This window comes from Bidens hawaiensis, unplaced genomic scaffold (assembly GCF_021521415.1).
Source record: "Bidens hawaiensis isolate Kalapana, Puna unplaced genomic scaffold, B.hawaiensis_p1.1 tig00016672_1, whole genome shotgun sequence".
In the NCBI taxonomy this organism is placed as follows: domain Eukaryota; kingdom Viridiplantae; phylum Streptophyta; class Magnoliopsida; order Asterales; family Asteraceae; genus Bidens; species Bidens hawaiensis.
The window spans coordinates 335,990-353,994 of NW_027492527.1; the positions used below are offsets into that span (position 1 = coordinate 335,990).

Sequence of the window (18,005 nt, forward strand, 5' to 3'; positions counted from 1 at the left end):
ATACCCCAAATGGTATGATCATCTCATCTTATCATCATATACTATCTCGTATTACATATTATACCTGATATCTGCTCTAGCAATCTCTTAATATACATTTATATTCAAGAGCAACTAGTCTGATTCTCACGCCGGAGGGTGGTCACAAGGAGGAACCCCCCCCCCCCTCTCAGTGACGAGCTCACGGTGTCTGTTTTGCAGGTTATCAGAAGAACCATCTTTGCCGGGTCTAACCCCTCGTGGGAAACATCTATTTAACCCCCAGGTTATCCGTAATCTGCCTGGGGCCGATTAGTGTTTCTTCAGTATCATTACTACAAACACAATTATTTGCTACCACAAAATGGTCACAAATAGGTCGCTAAAGCCTATCTGCGACTAGACTTTCGGTCGAAAAAATATGCGTAGTGCAACCGAATGTTTTGTGACCAGAATATTTGCAACGAGTTTTAGTCTCTAAAAAATACTTGGTTACCAAGTACTGATATGTTGCTAAGGAGTAATTGAAACTGAAAATGCCGTTTCGAACCGAAAAATCGAAAATACCAAAGCGAATAACCCCGACAGAAACAAAAATAGACGGTTTGGTTTATGTTTCTATAAAAACTGAACTGAACTGAATATATAGAATTCAAAATTTTATTTTTGTTATAATTAGTTTATAAGAATTTATAATATATATAACTCAAATATTTTAGTCCAAATGTATAATAATCAATTAATTATTAATAAACCAAATGTTTTAGGCCCTTATTCATTATTTTGGGCCAATCTTTTTTCTGGCCCAAAATTATAAAGCTTACATGACAATTGGGAACAAAAACAAACAATTTTCATAAACTCAAAAACCAAAGTTACGGTTTTTTATTCGGTTTTAGCTCGAAACTAATTCAAATCGAATTGTGCACACCCCTAGTTGGTATTACATTCAACTTGTTGGGTTTCAACGGTGGTCCGAGACAAAAACGGTTAAACTATTTTATCCGTTTTATTTAATCTAACCCGTTTTAGTTATTAATCAATATTAATTTATGTATGAAAAACGAACAACAAAACGCAGCGGATATTAACGAGTTAAAACGAACCATAAACCGAAACCCAAACCCGGATCCGATTACAAACGCGTACGAGCACGAATAACATAAATAATAATCAACCATAGAAAAGGTAGTCGATATACCTCGGTTATACACAAACCGGGAAGACACCGAAGGTTCAACGAGACACGCTAGAGATGCGACACAATCAAACACCCAAACTAAGATCCGGCGACGGCGGCAGTGAGCGGCGGCGGCGGCGGATTCCGATGGGTAAGATGGCGGCGGCAGTAGACGGCAAACGGTAGCGGACAACACAAGGGAACAATTGCTTGAAGCTATGGTGGTCCGGTGGCTGGCTGTAGATGGTCCGGCGGCTAACACGTTTTTCCGGCGGGTCTCCGGTAACAACAAACAGCACTAGCGGCTGTAAAAAGACGGACAATAAGCACCAATAACCCATTAGAGGCTGAAATGGTGGTCTGTATCGTCTAGGGACCGGAGAAGGCGGCGGCGTGTTTTTTCCGGAAAAACGGCCGAAGGTGGTGGTTCAGGTGTGTATGAGGTCTGGAACAGCTACCACAGTGATGCAGTAAAGGTGCAACACCAATGGAGGTTGTTGGAAAGCTCAAATGGCCGGAATGGAGGTCGCCGGAAAACCGGTCTGCCGGATTTCGGCGCCGGAATCAATGGTGGCAGCTAGGGTTTGTTAAATATTGATTGATTTTATAAATATTTCATCTCTTTCTATTTATAGGAGATGTAATAGGGTTTAACAATTAATCCCGCCCAATTGTTGTAATAGGGTTTAACAATTAATCTCTTTCTATTTAATAGGAGATGTAATAGGGTTTAACAATTAATCCCGCCCAATTGTTAAAACAAAGCCTAATCCAACAATTAATCCCATTATGTAATTGTGTCGGGCCCAGTAAGCGTAAACGTTTAAGTGGGTATATTTCTCGTTACCTCCGGTGTAACTCTAATCCGGATCATGTTCGGGTCGGTCACGTTGACTTGACCCGAAACGTTTATAAAATCCAACACAACTGTCTTATCTTTTTATTATTAAGTTTTGTACCAAGTTTTAACAAACATTTCACTTTTTTGTATGTATAGTTATATTGGAGTGCTAACTCAACCCACAAGAAACCCAAGTTCTTCCCTGAACCCACGAAAGGTGCCAGACCGGCACCATACACGTTTGTGCCGTTTGGAGGAGGACCACGAATGTGTCCCGGAAAAGTGTATGCTCGGCTAGAAATACTTATGTTCATGCATCATCTGGTAAGAAAATTCAAATGGGAGAAAATGATTCCTGGTGTACAGATTGTCGTTAATCCGATGCCAAGCCCAGCCAAGGGTCTTCCGATTCGGCTTTACCCGCATAAAGATTGAAGATGGTGTTGTCACATAAAAATGGGATCTTGATCTTTAAGCATGGAACCATTTTTAATTTTATGTTAAATAATTTGTGTCATGGTCCTTCGCATGTGCATATGCTATTAGAGTAAGTGCTAAAAGGTGCTATTTTGTTGTCTACAACTATCAGTATGTAGCCTAATTTTATATACCGTTTCTCAGTTACAATGTTACATAACCTTATATTGTCCTTTCTTTCAGCTTACTTTGCACCACAGTGTAGATAGCAGTTTAGTTTAGTGTAACTCCTTATCAAAGACGACAAATCTTTTTGGCTATAGTCGGTAATTATATATGACTGAATATATGTGCTTGTCTCTGCAACATCTTTATGTCCATGCCATACTCTAAATAACATATATTTTCCCCTTTTCTGCAGGTTTCTTGTGGTTATAAGAGACTTTAATAAGTGTTTACTGAAGGATAATTCCTTTCCAGGTATACTAATCGAGTTTTGTTATCTTTGTATTTTATTTCTTTCATTTATTATGTAATAGGGGTGAGCAAGCAGGACCTTCATGAAGTCATGGACAGATAGGAAAAATAGATCATGACAAACTTAATAGCTTCTGTATCCAAAAACAGGCATCTATCAAAAAATAATGCAATGATGTTTTAGCTTTAATTTGTACCCACATTTTGGCTTTTTTAAAGCAATGATGTTTTGTGGAAAAAGTAAATAAAAAATGTGCTTATATCATTATGACATTAAAACGCCTGTCCACCGGACGGGTATAAAACTAGTTTTATAAGGGTTTTTAAGTGGTTTGAGATTATAAACATCAAGAACACAAAACAAAAACAAAAAGTAACTTGGAAGATGAAAAGATAGGAAATAGTTTTCTCTAGAATTGTTATACACAATGGTATAGAAGTATGTGTTTTGTTTAATGAAATGGGTGTAAGAAAACTAATTTGAAAGAAATAAACAACTACTAGCGAATTAAACAAGGGCCACGGAAATTTACTACTCGAAAATACAGTCGCAAATTTTGCGACTGAAATCACAATGGTCTTGGCATTAGCTACCAACCAAGATATCATAATCCCAACACATTAATGTTGAAAATGACCATCCAATGCGCATGACAACAAGTTTAAGACGCTAGGTTGATTAGATGATAACAATAACATTTAGTGCTAAATTGCTTGTTAGGTTAAACTTGATCATGCACACATATCGTAGTGGCCTAGTGGTATGATGTTTGCCCCTTTACAGTTTTTATAGTGGGCTCAAATCCTTATAAAAGCAAAGTTGATGGAATTAATGTAAAGAAAAAATGTAGTTCGAAATAAAAATAAATTAATTACTATTTAATAATTTGATTCCATTACTATTTGATTGACAACGAAAGTCACATAAGTATATTTTTTTAAAAAATCATAAATTTAGAGATATTTAAAATATCCGTGTTTTGTTAGTATAATTAGTATTATCTTTAATAATTAATCATTATTAAAAAGATACATGTATATTTAAAAGAGAGAAATGATAAAAATAAGATAAAAAGTGATATAAAAACGACAAATAACATGAGATATTTTTATTTATCTTATAATATAGAAGTATAGATGAGAAGGGATATAATAATAAAATTTCAAAAGGAGCCTTTGAATTGAACTTCGTTTTGGGCAGGTGCGGACCTACATAGTGTTGATCGGGGTCTTGGGACACCAATGTTTTTAAATTTCTTAGAAGCGATATATTAAATTTTTTGAGAACCTCATAAGATTTAATACTTGAAACTGATACTATTAATAGTGATGTGGTCGGGTGAAAAGTCACTTATTTTATTTTTGAAATGTCACATGTTCAAGCCTTACAAGACTATTTTTTGTTTTTTTAGTGTTAGATCATATGATCATTAACACTACAAGTCTGCAACATAACAAGGCTCAATTTTTGTTTTTTTTTAATGTTAGTTATTTGATTATTAATGTTGCATTGTTAATTTTTTAGTGTTAATCAATCATCTAATTGTTAATCTTGCAATAATAACTTTGGAAATATCCAAATACCTCTAAAACACATATCATTGTTTTTAACTTTATATATGGTTTTCTTTGAAAACATCCAAACACCTCTAAAATACCAGTTTTATCTTTCACTAGTTTAAGTTAATGGTTTTCAGCACATGCTTATAAATGAGTGGACCTGGGTTCTATCTCAATCGAGTTAATCAGAAAATAGTTAAACAAAGTGATCGGTCGAAAGGAGCACAAAGTTGATAAATAAATTTATTATGATATTGAAAAAGAGGGTTTATGTGTCAACCGACTCATTTGACCCGTTCAGGTGGTGATGATTAAAAAGAAAGTTTTATTATGATATTTTTTTTTATTATGTTCCCAGCCTCGACCTAACCCGAACAACGACCAACTCGAAAATTTTCAACACTGAAATATGAGACCCCATTGACAAAAAATCTTGGGCCCGCCACTGGTATTGGGTCTCAAAAATGGTTGAGCCACCATTGTCTTAAATATGTATGTGAACTCTAATTTGTGTAGTATTTACTTAGACAGTGAAAAAAAATTTGTTAAGGAATTTGGATTATGAATTTGTAATTTTAAATTGAGGTTGCTTCAAGTTCAATTTCTTGTCACAGAAGTCATTCTCAACCTCAAATTGACTTTTGTAGGTTAACTTCGTACCACAATTTTTTTACCCATTAAACCGTTAAAGAAGCTTATTCAGTTCTAATTGATTAAACTAAGAAAACACTTTATTTTGTTCTTAAATTGCATGAGGTAAGATAGTTATGGGAAATTATCTTTTTACCTTTTGAGGTAAGAAAACACTTTAATGTGTTCTTAAAAGTTGGGAGGCTTTTAACGTTGGACCTTAATCCTTGTGCCATTTAAAACTCTGTGAGTCTGTGGGCTGCGCTTATATTATGTTATGTTAAAACACTTGTTAATGGATTATTAAGTTGTTATTTTTTATTGGGCCATAAAGGCTTTAGTTATGATTAGAGGTGAAAAAAAAACTCGAACCCGGAACCGGACCCGAAATAAAAATCCGGAACCGGTTTCTTAATACCCGGGTTTCTAATATCCGAACCTGTATCCGACCCTACCCGTAGGTTACGGAAAGGGTATGCATTTCGGTACTAAAAACCCGAACCCAAACCGGACCCGATTTGTACCCGGTAATGCCCGAAAACCCAAACCCGTTCCCTACCCGGAACAGGGTTTTTCCAATACCCGAAACCGGGTATTTCAAATACCCGATGTATACCCGAAAATACCTTAAAAATACCTGAAAAATACCCTTAAAAAGTGCAACCTTATAAAAAATCCAATCTATACCCAAAAAATACCGGAAAAAAGCCCGAAAAAACCACAAATAGGGTTTTTTCAATAACCGAAAATAGGATATTCAAATACCCAGTTCTATACCCTACCCGAACCCGATGCATAGGGTATGGTTTTTAGAGGCAATACTCGGACCCGAACCCGACCCGGTTTTTACCAACACCCGATTTGCCGATACCCGGTCATACCCGAACCCGGTTCCATACCTGAACCCGGGTATTTGAAAAACCCGATTTGTGCACCTCTAGTTATAATGAGGTATGCGTCTAGTTAGACTGTAATCGAGTTAGGATATCACGGCAAGGAATGGCGTCTGACGGTTGCCTTCAACCGATTTGAATGAAGGACGCGACGATTTCAAGTGTCTGTTCGATTCCTTTTAAACTCGCAGTCAATCAGACTGTAAATAATCATTTTTTTGTATAAGGGATGCCAAGTTAATCACATTCGTAAAAGTGACATTCTTCAAAATTTTAAGAACACGACTGACATTGGTTTGGAACGACATTAGCTTGGTGGTAGCGGACTAGCGGTCTCTTCCAAAAGACTATAACGTGTACTAGCCTCTCGTGACCCAAGTTCGAATTATAGAACAATGCACTTAATACCATAAATGATTATATAAACATTCGATGATTGAAATTTTATACTTATGGGTAGAGGTGGACAAAATAAACGAACCGACCCGAAAATCAAACCGAGACCGGGGTGTGAAACTGATTATGTAGAAATGGAGCCGACTAAAATTGTAGGTTCGGAACCGGTTTGTAATTTTCTTCATCGAAACCAGTTTCAAACTGGTTAACCGAAACCGGCCAAAACCGGTCAAAACCCAAACTGAAACCGATCGAACATGATAAGAAACCGATTTCAACTCGAACCGAAATCGATTATAAACCAGTTTTAAATTTTAAACCGGTTTATGCACCTCTACTAGAGAACGCATTTTCTAATAATTAAATCATTGATGAAAACGGAAACTAAATTAAATTAATTAATTAATTAAATTAAATTAAATACCAAAAGGAAAAGAGCGAGAAGTTAATTAATTAATTAAATTGACACACCACACCACGCACAAGTGCGGGTGGGTCCATTCGTGTCACATATATATATATAAACAAATCTGTATCTATATATTCATAAAAGTCTAAAACCCTTAATTATATAATGAAATTTTTCATGAGGATTTCGAATTTGATCCTTCAATTTTGAATTCCCAATTTTGTTTTCCTTCAATATTTTTTATAATAATTTATAAATAATTATAGATTTAATTTGATTTTTGGAAGAATCATGGAAGAAGGTCAACAGGCTAAAGATCGAGTCTCCCCTGCTTCAATTCCAGATTTGCCCTTGCATACTGGTATTTATTCATTACTTTTTATCTAATAATAATTAATAATAATAATGTGTAATTTGTTTTGGTGATAATTTGGGGGAAATGATTGATCTTGTTTATTATTCAAAATTGTGTCATTGATTGTTTTTGGAGTATACATTCATTCGTTTTATCGTTTTATTCGATCGCGAGTATTACACGGGTTTGAATAAATGATTGATCTTCGGTTTCGTGTTCGGATCGTGCATCTAGTTTATTGTAAGCCCTAGAAATGAAGCTTTGTGTAAAATTATCAAGTTATTGGATATGTGTTGACTTTGACTAGTGATTTGGTCAATGTGGAATGGTATATGTTTTTCATGAGCCACGTCATCGCTTTAGAGTAATATGATTGGTTTATTGTTGCCATGTCAGCATCATGACATGATCAAACTGCTATAAGTTTATAACCAATGTTACTGTTATGTTTGAAGTTACTAACTCTTACAATTATGATTCTTTTAGCAGGTAATGTGCTTGTGCCCGCGAATAAGGTACTTTTTAGCCTTTGGTCTTGTATTTCCATATGTATATTTTTTAAATAATTTGTTCAGTTAGTAATTTATTTGTATCATTACCAGCCAGTTTCTCCAAAAACGAAAGGATTGCGTCTCCAAATCCTCCTCCGGATGCCGCCGTCACAGGGCCCGTAAGAAACGTTTCCAACCAATCAGAAGCATTGAATGCAAATGGAGCTCGGAACTCTGTAAACCAACCGAATGTTTTTACTCCTCAAGAACAAACCTACTTTTATGGAGGTTAGTTTCTTATAACATACGGTTAACAATGTGATCTTTGTGGTCTTCTTTAATTGTACGTTTGTACTTCAGCATCAGGTTATGATGATGGCTCGGCTATCTGGGGAGACTATTCAAACTATCTTCATGCTGATAACTTGCAAATTGTGCCTCCGGTGAGAATAAAACTTTTTAACTTCTATTTACTTTTAACTATTGAATTCACATGTTCTGATCACTATGTTTCTGATCTTATGCAGGCTATGTATAATGATAATGCATCATTATTCTTCCACCCTGCATACGCATACGATGCCCAAATGGCATACAGCCAGTTTTCTCCGGTTGCTAGTCCCTTATCTCCGTTAATGATAGATGGTCAACTGTTTTCACCACATCAAGTACCAATGTCCCCAAATTATTACTCGCAGCCCGTTTCTCCTCAAGTTACATCTGCTCTTCCAACCTATAGTGGCCAAGAGGCGTTCTCTGAGAACGTCTTTCTGGGTCCCGGATCTGGTTATTATTTGCAATATGCTGGAAATAATAATGTGGGATATTATAGATATCCCGGGGACATCGGTTCTGGTGATTCAGTACCAAATCGATCAAAGCCCTCAGATACAACCAGCTATGCAGCTTCATTAACATCAGCAGCCTTATACCCTGCGCCAGCTGGCATTTATGGCTCATATGAGCACATTTTCAGTCAGGTTTGTTCACTAATTATATGTTTTTTTTAATTTCACTTTTTTTATACATTTTCAATATAGTATATATTGAATGATTATAATATTATGCTCTTGATTTCTAGATTCCACAGCAGCAGACAACTTATGGATACGGGTCGGTATTAGTTTCCTCCACAAGAGGATACCCACAAAGCGGATCTTTTAGAGGGTATGACGGGAATTCCGTTTTCATGGGGAAGCTAGTCACTTAAACCGCTTTGTATCCGAAAAAGGTGGGAAGAACAGGGAACGGGATGCAGCTAACATGATCAATGAATCACATGATACTACTACCAATAGCAGAGGACCAAGGGCATCAAAACAAAAGGGAAATGATAATATTAACGATACTGGTGACAGTAAAAACGACGTTGCTTCTAGGCTCGATCTTGAGCTGTACAACCGACCCGATTTTGTTACAACTTATGAAAACGCTAAATTTTTTGTAATAAAGTCTTTTAGTGAAGAAAATGTTCATAAAAGTATCAAGTACAGTGTTTGGGCCAGTACACCATTGGGAAACAGAAAACTGGATGCTGCTTATCAAGAATCAAAGGAATCGGATGCCACCTGTCCAGTTTTCCTCTTCTTTTCAGTAAGATTCTTCAATGAATAAACAAATTAATAATGTTGCGAGTTTCTGATGATTGAAATTACTTACAGGTAAATGCTAGTGGACAGTTTTGTGGGGTGGCTGAAATGGTGGGACCTGTAGATTTTGTGAATGATGCAGAATACTGGCACCAGGACAGATGGAGTGGTCAATTTCGGGTCAAATGGCACATCATTAAAGATGTCCCCAACAGTCGATTCAGACATAAGATTCTTCAATGAATAAACAAATTAATAATGTTGCGAGTTTCTGATGATTGAAATTACTTACAGGTAAATGCTAGTGGACAGTTTTGTGGGGTGGCTGAAATGGTGGGACCTGTAGATTTTGTGAATGATGCAGAATATTGGCACCAGGACAGATGGAGTGGTCAATTTCGGGTCAAATGGCACATCATTAAAGATGTCCCCAACAGTCGATTCAGACATAAGATTCTTCAATGAATAAACAAATTAATAATGTTGCGAGTTTCTGATGATTGAAATTACTTACAGGTAAATGCTAGTGGACAGTTTTGTGGGGTGGCTGAAATGGTGGGACCTGTAGATTTTGTGAATGATGCAGAATACTGGCACCAGGACAGATGGAGTGGTCAATTTCGGGTCAAATGGCACATCATTAAAGATGTCCCCAACAGTCGATTCAGACATATTATTCTCGACAACAATGACAACAAACCGGTCACTCATAGTAGAGATTCACAAGAGGTATTTATTTTTATAAAAATAAAAACACATTCTTTAAATCTGTATCTAGACTTCTAGAGGTCACGGTTTCGGTCAAGTTTGTGATTTTTGAACTTGTCTTCGAGTAGGTGAAACTAGAAGCGGGTAATGCGATGTTGAAAATATTTAAAGACCATGATGCAAGTACGTCATTGTTAGATGATTTCAGTTACTATGATGAGAAAGAGAAAGATGTGCAGGAAAAGAGGTCTAAAGAGCGGGATTTTACAAAAAAAGTACCGGTTGTGAATGATACTTTAATAACGCAACTTGCTGATAAAGTTGCAGAGTCGCTTCATGTGGAAGAACATAAGGAAGTACAGTAAATATTGTAGTAAGTTCTCGTGCAAAGTGAAGGTTGAATCTGTGAATCTGAATCCTGGATATTGTTGCCTTGAAGTTACATGAGTTGACGTCGACAACCGGGATGAATAACCCTGACTTTCGCAACCTTGTAGTTCTTCATCCCTTCATTGTTTCTAGAGGTAGGTGGTGGCGAGCAACCAAAGACTGTTTCTTGTAATTTTGATGTTCTTTTTGGGGTTATCGCAGTGTGCGATTTAAATTGCTCCCCAAAACAAGTGTACAATTCTCAAGTAAAGGAATGAATGAAAATATCCTGACCCTCTTTTTGCTACTTAAAGGTTTTGGTTATCTACATAAATGTTTATTGTGTGCTTTAAAATACAGGATTCATTGAAAATAAGTTTCTTTAGTATGCAAACTCACTGCTTAATACATGCAAAACATGTCAAAGGTTTCATATGAACTATGTAAATAACTGCTAAAAACTAGGGGGAACTTGGTTTTGTATCACTTACAAAAATATGGTGCACTCAGAAGATCACCATCTCACTCTTATTGAGTTGTATAAATCAATGTACTTTCCAGCAGTTTTATTCCAGCTGTTGTCGATTTGCATAACTTTCTGAACTATATTCGCCCACTCGATTGGTTCTGCAACGAATGGTACAAAGATTTCTTAATACACAGAAATGATCGGTAAAATATGAAGTAATTACGTGAACTTACTTTCATTGTAATAGAAAAATGCGCGATCAAGAGCCTGACTTAGAGAACCTTCATCAAGCCCTTCAAAGACAAACCTTGTATAGAAAAAGAAATAACAACATTCTAATGTGAGATATACTTGATCAAGTATTCAAATACGTAACCTATTTGTGGGAATTAAGGTTGACCCGCAACACTTTCACATTTTCAAGGAAGAAGATATATAATACTTAAAATGATAGTTATACAAAGGGTTAAACCTACTATTTAACTAAGGATGTAAGTCGTAACTACTATTTAACTAAGAATGTAAGTCAGAGGACTAGTTAACAGATTAATTTTAAGTAATTTAATTCATAATTCAAATTATTACCCGTTGGCCATCTCAGGTTGTGACTGATCATCCATATCAAAAACAGTGTCAGCAAGACCACCAGTTTTCCTTACTATTGGTACCTGAATAATCAACCATACAGCGACTTATAGTAGTTTGCAGATAATTATATCATAGCAAGGAAAAAAGTATGTTTTTAACAGAATCATTTACCGATCCGTAACGCATTCCAATCAACTGAGCAAGTCCACATGGCTCATATATAGAAGGAACCAACACCATGTCAGCACCAGCATACAGCATGTGTGACAGCTCTTCACTGCAATTAACATACATATAATGTTATAAAATACTTAGGAACTTTAGGTTTGTAACAAATTCAAAGCATTCTTTGTTAATTTAAGCATTATATGTTACCTATACATCAAGAGTATTCGGATTGTAGAACCTTTGTTATGCTAGAAAAACAAAACAAGCGACATGCAATTAGATTAAATAATACTAATTTATAATAATAATAATAATAATAACAATAATAATAATAATAATAAAAACAAAGACAACACAGTTTAATACCAAATTAGCTAGATCTTCAAATTCTCTTTGAACCCTACCATCTGGAGCTTTTCCAAGCACTATCATTTGTCCACCCTATAAGAAACAAGGAAGAAGAGCATATGTTAATATTAATTTGAGTATTTTATTCTGTGTGAATACGATAAGACTGGTTGTTAAATAACATGTTAACAAACTTACATGCTTTTCAATATGACTAATTGCATGTTTAATTAGATGAAGTCCCTTTTGAGCGACCAATCTAGAAATGCAAACAACTAAAGGCACCCTGCCTTCAAAGGCCAAACCAAGCCCTCGTTGAAGATACTGTTTGCATAGTTCCTTTCCACCAGTGTCGTGAGCTTAATTAAATGACAAAAATGTTAGTACGATGCATTTACATAAAAAGTTTTATTTCTAAAAAGGAAATCACGAAAGTAGCCATTTTTGTGTTAAACATTTATAGTCATGTCACAACAATTTCACACATATGGTCATGAGTTACACGAATAATAGTATATGTGTGGATCTATAATTAATATATGCCCAACTATACGTGATATGGTGTCGCGTATCACAATTGTTTGTTGATGGGAAAAAAAGTCTAATGTGTGAGTAGAAGTAGACACATGGCTCTTAGTGACATGACTAAATGAGTGATGTGTTTATGACATGACTAAGATGACCGCACAATTTTGTTATGTTCTGAATCGGAAAAATTTAGTGCAGTGCATTTATTTGATAAGCCATAAGGAATATGAATAAACACTATGTATATTGGTATATTACCATGATAATTGGCAGGCAAGAATGCTACAGAAGCAGGGTTCCACATAACAGTATCAATCCCATTTAGAATACCATGGTACCTACAGTACATGATAATTAGACGGTTAGGATATGACATAAAGTGGAAATCCAATATGCAACCCTAGCACCATGTATGAAACAGAAATGAACTTATTAGAAGTTCAAGTTTTTTAATAAAAACAAAAGAAAATGTAAAAAAGTTAGTGCATCAAATGATGACATGTGTCCGGTTATAACAAAGTGGCAACACAGTAGAATAAATTAAGTGTCCAATATGCTTACTTGTAACGATTTGTTAGCAAAGCATTTGCAAGCCATCCAGAACAAAGTGTTTCTTGGAGGTAAGTTGGAGACACCGTACTGGAAAAAGAAACAATAATAATCTGTAATGACTCATGCTGAACTCAGGGAATATGTGCGTGTGTCAGTGTGTGTGTGTGCGCGTGCAGTGTAGAAAACATAATTATTAATTAAAGTTTCTTAGCTTCAATGATGAAGTCCTTTTTTGATTATTTACTTCCATTTTTTAGGCAAAATAATGCATTCTGGGTTAAACCGAACAGATTGGCATAATGATACCTCATCATGACGAAAATACTATCAAGTATACATGCTATGTATTATATTAGTCATATTGAATTGCCTGCAGAAGTCCATAAACTACTTACACTACTGAATTGCTGTACACAATGGCTCCTTTCAGTAAACTCAGCCTTTCAGGATTGTGGCCAATGGTTCGATCATCAATTGCCTATTAATTGAAATATACAAAAATAAAATTAATAATAATAATAATAATAATTTTCTCCACCTAATATAGTTAACTAAAAACAAGATAACACAAAATTGCATCTTAATATCATAACTCAAAGCTGATTAATTTCAATTGAAAATTTGGTAAAGAAGAAAGTAATGCATTCATTGGTAAGAGATGAGATGAAACATAACTAATATTATGACTTACCTTGTCAGCAGTTGCATATAAAGATCCATCAAGGCCACACTTATTGAGCTGCTCTTGTCTGCCAAAAGAACCAGAGTATGCTCAATTATGATTTTATCTAAATCTTGGGAGACCATTGGCTTGCATAAACAGATGTTTAAGACAATCTAATGTTTTATAATGCAAAATTATGTTCAATTGAAAACAACTGTGATAATCAGGTATGAAACTGCTGAAAAAACATAGGAAATAAGAAAGACGGTATCGTAAATCTTAAGTATGTTCAGTTAAAGCACCCACAGAAAACATATCACATGTGTATCAATAACAAAGTAGCAATAATAATGAGAATACCTGCATTCCCCATAATGCTCCATATTGTGGATTGTCAATACTATTCTTGGTTTCTACAAAGTACAAATTCTAGTTCTGTTATGTTAATCAAAGGATTCTCGTAGAACCTTTAGTGATCCCCAAAAAGAAAATAACAAACTAGGGTGCAGCTTCAAGCTAAGGTCATACCTGAAGTGAAAGATAACAGTACATGTCCCAGTAGAGCAGTGGCAGTGCACCAATTTGCCATTCATGGACATGTATAATATCAGGTTGTGTTCCCGTTACCTGCATTTAATCAATGACTGCTTAAATACATCCTCAGATTTCTTATATGTAATGTATAATTGTGTAAATATGGATATAAAACGTATTCAATACATCATAGATTATATTTTTTTCATCACAACTAGAAAAATGTACATAACAACCTACAAACCTGCATCCATTCAAGGCAGGCACGGCTGAAAAATAAATAAGCTTCCAACTCATTGTATGAACCGCCATATACATCTTCACCTTTAAAGAACTGGTTCATTGGTTCAATAAATATAACTGGAATATCTGATACTAATCCACTGTATGCGTTAGTTTGGATCCAGTTTCCATCAAAATACGAATTATATGTAGTCAATAATGATAATTCTTGAATGTCGTCCTTCTGGATACACTCATATAAAGGAAGCATAATAATAACTTTATGTCCGCGTAATAAACACGCACGGGCTAGCCCAGTTACAACATCACCAAGACCACCGACTTTTGCTATTGGTGCCATTTCAGCAGTCACATGAATAACATGCAAAAGATCAGAATCCTTCTCTATGTTAACAGGAATCTCTGGATTCATATCACGAGTGTGAAACCTCCTCTTCCAAAATGGGACTTCATCGCTCGGGGAAGGCCAGTCAACATCTTTGACCAAACCAGTCAATGGTTCTGGTTTGTCAGCAGCTACCTATAAAACGCATAACAACATTGAGATGATTGCTCATTAACAGTTGTTAAGTAGATTATAATATGCCAACATTTCATGGTTCAGAAAAAAGAAAAAAAAAAGGATGTTATGAAAGATCAGCTAGTAATCAACCACTAAATACGCATATCAAGAGTCATGTTGTGAGACTTTTACGTACTTAAGGCAAACTGATAAAAATCAATCAAACATTTGCACTTGGATCTTATGTATGATGCAATTCGAATATTCAATCTTAGGGAGCTAGACTCTGCTTTATAAAGCATAACTTCCCTAGAAAGTAGAGGATTTGTTTTTAACAGACGAAGTGTGTAGATATTACATCCATCCATTAATTTTAGTTTTTTGTGATTATTTTGGATACTAAATGTTTTCCATACAAGCATTAATTCTATAAGATAACTAGCACAAAAGCCATATATTATGGTGATAATTCAGTAAGCACATGCAAACAATAAACAATAATGGCTGAGAAGTAATTAGAGACGCATGGAGTATAACAATAATGAAGAGTTTGACCCAATGATCTTGTTTAAATGAGGTAATTACTAATTAACAGTACACTATCTAATAGTTAAATGGTAAAGCATATCAACTGTAATTCTGTATGTCATATTGTCATTAATTACAGAGTGTTTAAAAGTTAAAACAACAAAATCATAACTAAATAGTTTAACTCACTAATTCAATTTCATTTCAATGTATTACCACTAGTAATATGCACTTAACATAATCAATATATAACACGTTAAATCTAAATAAACCTATATTAAAAATAGCCATCAGCTCTTCTGTTGCTAAATTGCTAGCTAATCAAACGATAACAATTATTTCGAGACTCAATTACACAATTATCAATAATAATAATAATAATAACATTTGAAATAGTCGTTACCTCATCCAGACGAACTGCTTGAATTCTGTAACCGATTGAAGACCGATTCGTTAAATATAAATTAGTCGTGGATTTGAACGCAAACTTCTTCTTATTCTTCCGAATCGATACATATACTGGAGAACTGACGGCAACACTCATAATCTCCATCGATTAACCTAATAATATAGCCTAATTGAGATTGTGATGAAGTGATCAACGGAATGCATGAACAGAGCAGTTGAGATTTATTATTATTATTATTATTTATGACGTAATCCAGTGTTAATCGAGATTCGAGTAATATTCGTTGTTAGCTCAAGTCTCCGTAACATCACTTTTTCCATCAGTCACGTAATTCTAAACTTCCAAACTATCTTTCTTCATCAAGTGATGATGCTAACGTCTACCGTTAAAACTTGTACATTTGGATTTCGTAAAACCTGATTGTGACATAACTTTGATGATATTTAATTCATCATTTATTTATCCCCACTGAGATCTTTCAAAACGCACTTATTAAAAATATTAAAGTAACGGTTATTTTTTTATTCTTTATATAATTATGTTTTATCTTTTATCTACTCATAAGTTACAATCACTTTTAATAAGTATTAAAAACTATGAAATAAGAACATTGTTTCTTTAAATTTATTGATAAACAGTAACTTTTTATATTTATAGATGAGCTGTTGTGAATGCTCTAATAGATTTAAGATCTAGACTTATGAGTATATTGATGAAGTTATGCCAACGAGTATTTTTACCATTTTTACTTTTATTGGTATATCCTATTAATATTTAAATGCGTTAAATAGATCTTGTACGTTGACGGGTTAAACCTGATATAAACTCGCAAATTAGATCAAACACTAGAATCCAAACATGATATATATATTTAAGAGTTGACATGAACATGAACGGTTTAACTTGAATTTTTATTTTTTGTTTATTGTGTTTTAGTTTTTCATACCAATACTCTCTAAATATAAATATACAAATGCATATAAAACAATTACTATTAGTTTATAAGAAGTTGATGTCAGTATCTATTTTAAAAATATAAAATGGTTAAGACAGTTTAAATCACTGAACTAGCCTTATCAATCCAAAGTCCAAACCCAACCTACTTAGCTACACATGTTCACAATTCAACCAAAAATGACCCAAATCCATGTATACTAAACTCATACAAGACTTCAATCACTTCATTATAACTCTGCGTGACTGCGTGTCATAAATCACATTCTTAAGTATATTAATAATAAAAGTTAAGATAGCATGTTATTATAAGAGTCATGCTAAAGGTACACCACATTTATTGAAAAGTGTACACTCGTGTAAATATCATTCACTTATCTTATATATGGACGTGTAGATCTGATATACGTGCATATAACACTTGTATGATATGTGTGCATATACTTATTGAGTACGCCCTGGTATACAAATGCTTCTTGTTGTATACACATATACGATCGTATAATTCTTGAACATTATTTGTCTATGGACGTATAGTTCTTAAAACAATTAAATCATTAAGAAGGACTTGATTCATTAATGAATGTATTCTCTCCATGTTAAAAATATAGATTAATAATAAAGTGTAGTGTATGTGATTTTATTGAGTTTCATATGAAAAAAGAGTTTTAAGGCTAAAGAAATATGTCACCGTCTCACACCACCTGTCATTGCCATCTTAGCCAACGGCCAAACGTGAAACAACCGCCCCTATTAATCACCTCCATGGTGGACCCGAGTAGGGCTGATACATTTTATTATTATTTAAATTAAAGAATGATTTTTTTTAGTGTGGTATATGTGTACATTTGATTATCATTTAATTTTGCTGATTATCTTTATAATCAATATGAACTTTTTCTAGTGAAGGTAAGTTTGTCTTTGTCGGTATCATCGTCCGATTTTACAAAAATGGTCTTGTCGAAGAAGACGTCTGAAGAAAATTACGTAATTGAAGAAAACCGGAGAAAGTTAGTGAGTCTGTCTCATTAGAGATAACTTGGTTATTGATGATAAATTTCGAAGTGTATGTAATAATATACATGTCTAGTTATAATTCATCTCTTTTGATGTTATTTTTTTGTTTTTTTAAATAAAAGCCAATATTATTGAAACCAAAGCCAATCAAAACAAACAAAAAAACAAGAACATAAACAAACATACAACCGCTTACGATAAAAAAAT

General features: G+C 34.4%; 1 protein-coding gene and 1 pseudogene across 2 annotated transcripts; one reads left to right on the forward strand and one right to left on the reverse strand.

Annotated features, from left to right (window-relative positions):
- The first annotated feature begins 6,843 nt into the window (after nt 1–6,843).
- Nucleotides 6,844–10,366, forward strand: LOC143551849 (YTH domain-containing protein ECT4-like; annotated as a pseudogene). The gene is made up of 7 exons (XR_013138561.1): nt 6,844–7,143; nt 7,713–7,916; nt 7,989–8,071; nt 8,156–8,608; nt 8,710–9,221; nt 9,734–9,946; nt 10,054–10,366. The product of XR_013138561.1 is annotated as a YTH domain-containing protein ECT4-like (transcript).
- Nucleotides 10,367–10,407: 41 nt separating this feature from the next.
- LOC143551850 (uncharacterized) lies at nt 10,408–16,007 on the reverse strand. The gene is made up of 15 exons (XM_077042192.1): nt 15,822–16,007; nt 14,390–14,908; nt 14,140–14,238; nt 13,972–14,024; nt 13,639–13,696; nt 13,343–13,425; nt 12,957–13,034; nt 12,654–12,733; nt 12,066–12,226; nt 11,886–11,960; nt 11,727–11,767; nt 11,523–11,628; nt 11,349–11,431; nt 10,997–11,070; nt 10,408–10,921 (listed from the first exon to the last, which is right to left on the reverse strand). Exons 1-15 carry the CDS (start codon nt 15,969–15,971, stop codon nt 10,809–10,811), a joined length of 1,773 nt encoding a protein of 590 aa, XP_076898307.1. The 5' UTR covers nt 15,972–16,007; the 3' UTR covers nt 10,408–10,808.
- Nucleotides 16,008–18,005: the final 1,998 nt, after the last annotated feature.

Excerpts from the sequence above, each read along its gene's own strand:
- LOC143551850 (XM_077042192.1), bottom strand. The coding sequence starts at position 15,971 with ATGGAGATTATGAGTGTTGCCGTCAGTTCTCCAGTATATGTATCGATT. Across the intron at positions 13,035-13,342 it reads GTGTACAGCAATTCAGTAGT|TACGGTGTCTCCAACTTACC; the intron begins GTAAGTAGTTTA and ends TTCTTTTTCCAG. Across the intron at positions 11,961-12,065 it reads TTAGTCATATTGAAAAGCAT|GGTGGACAAATGATAGTGCT; the intron begins GTAAGTTTGTTA and ends TGTTTCTTATAG.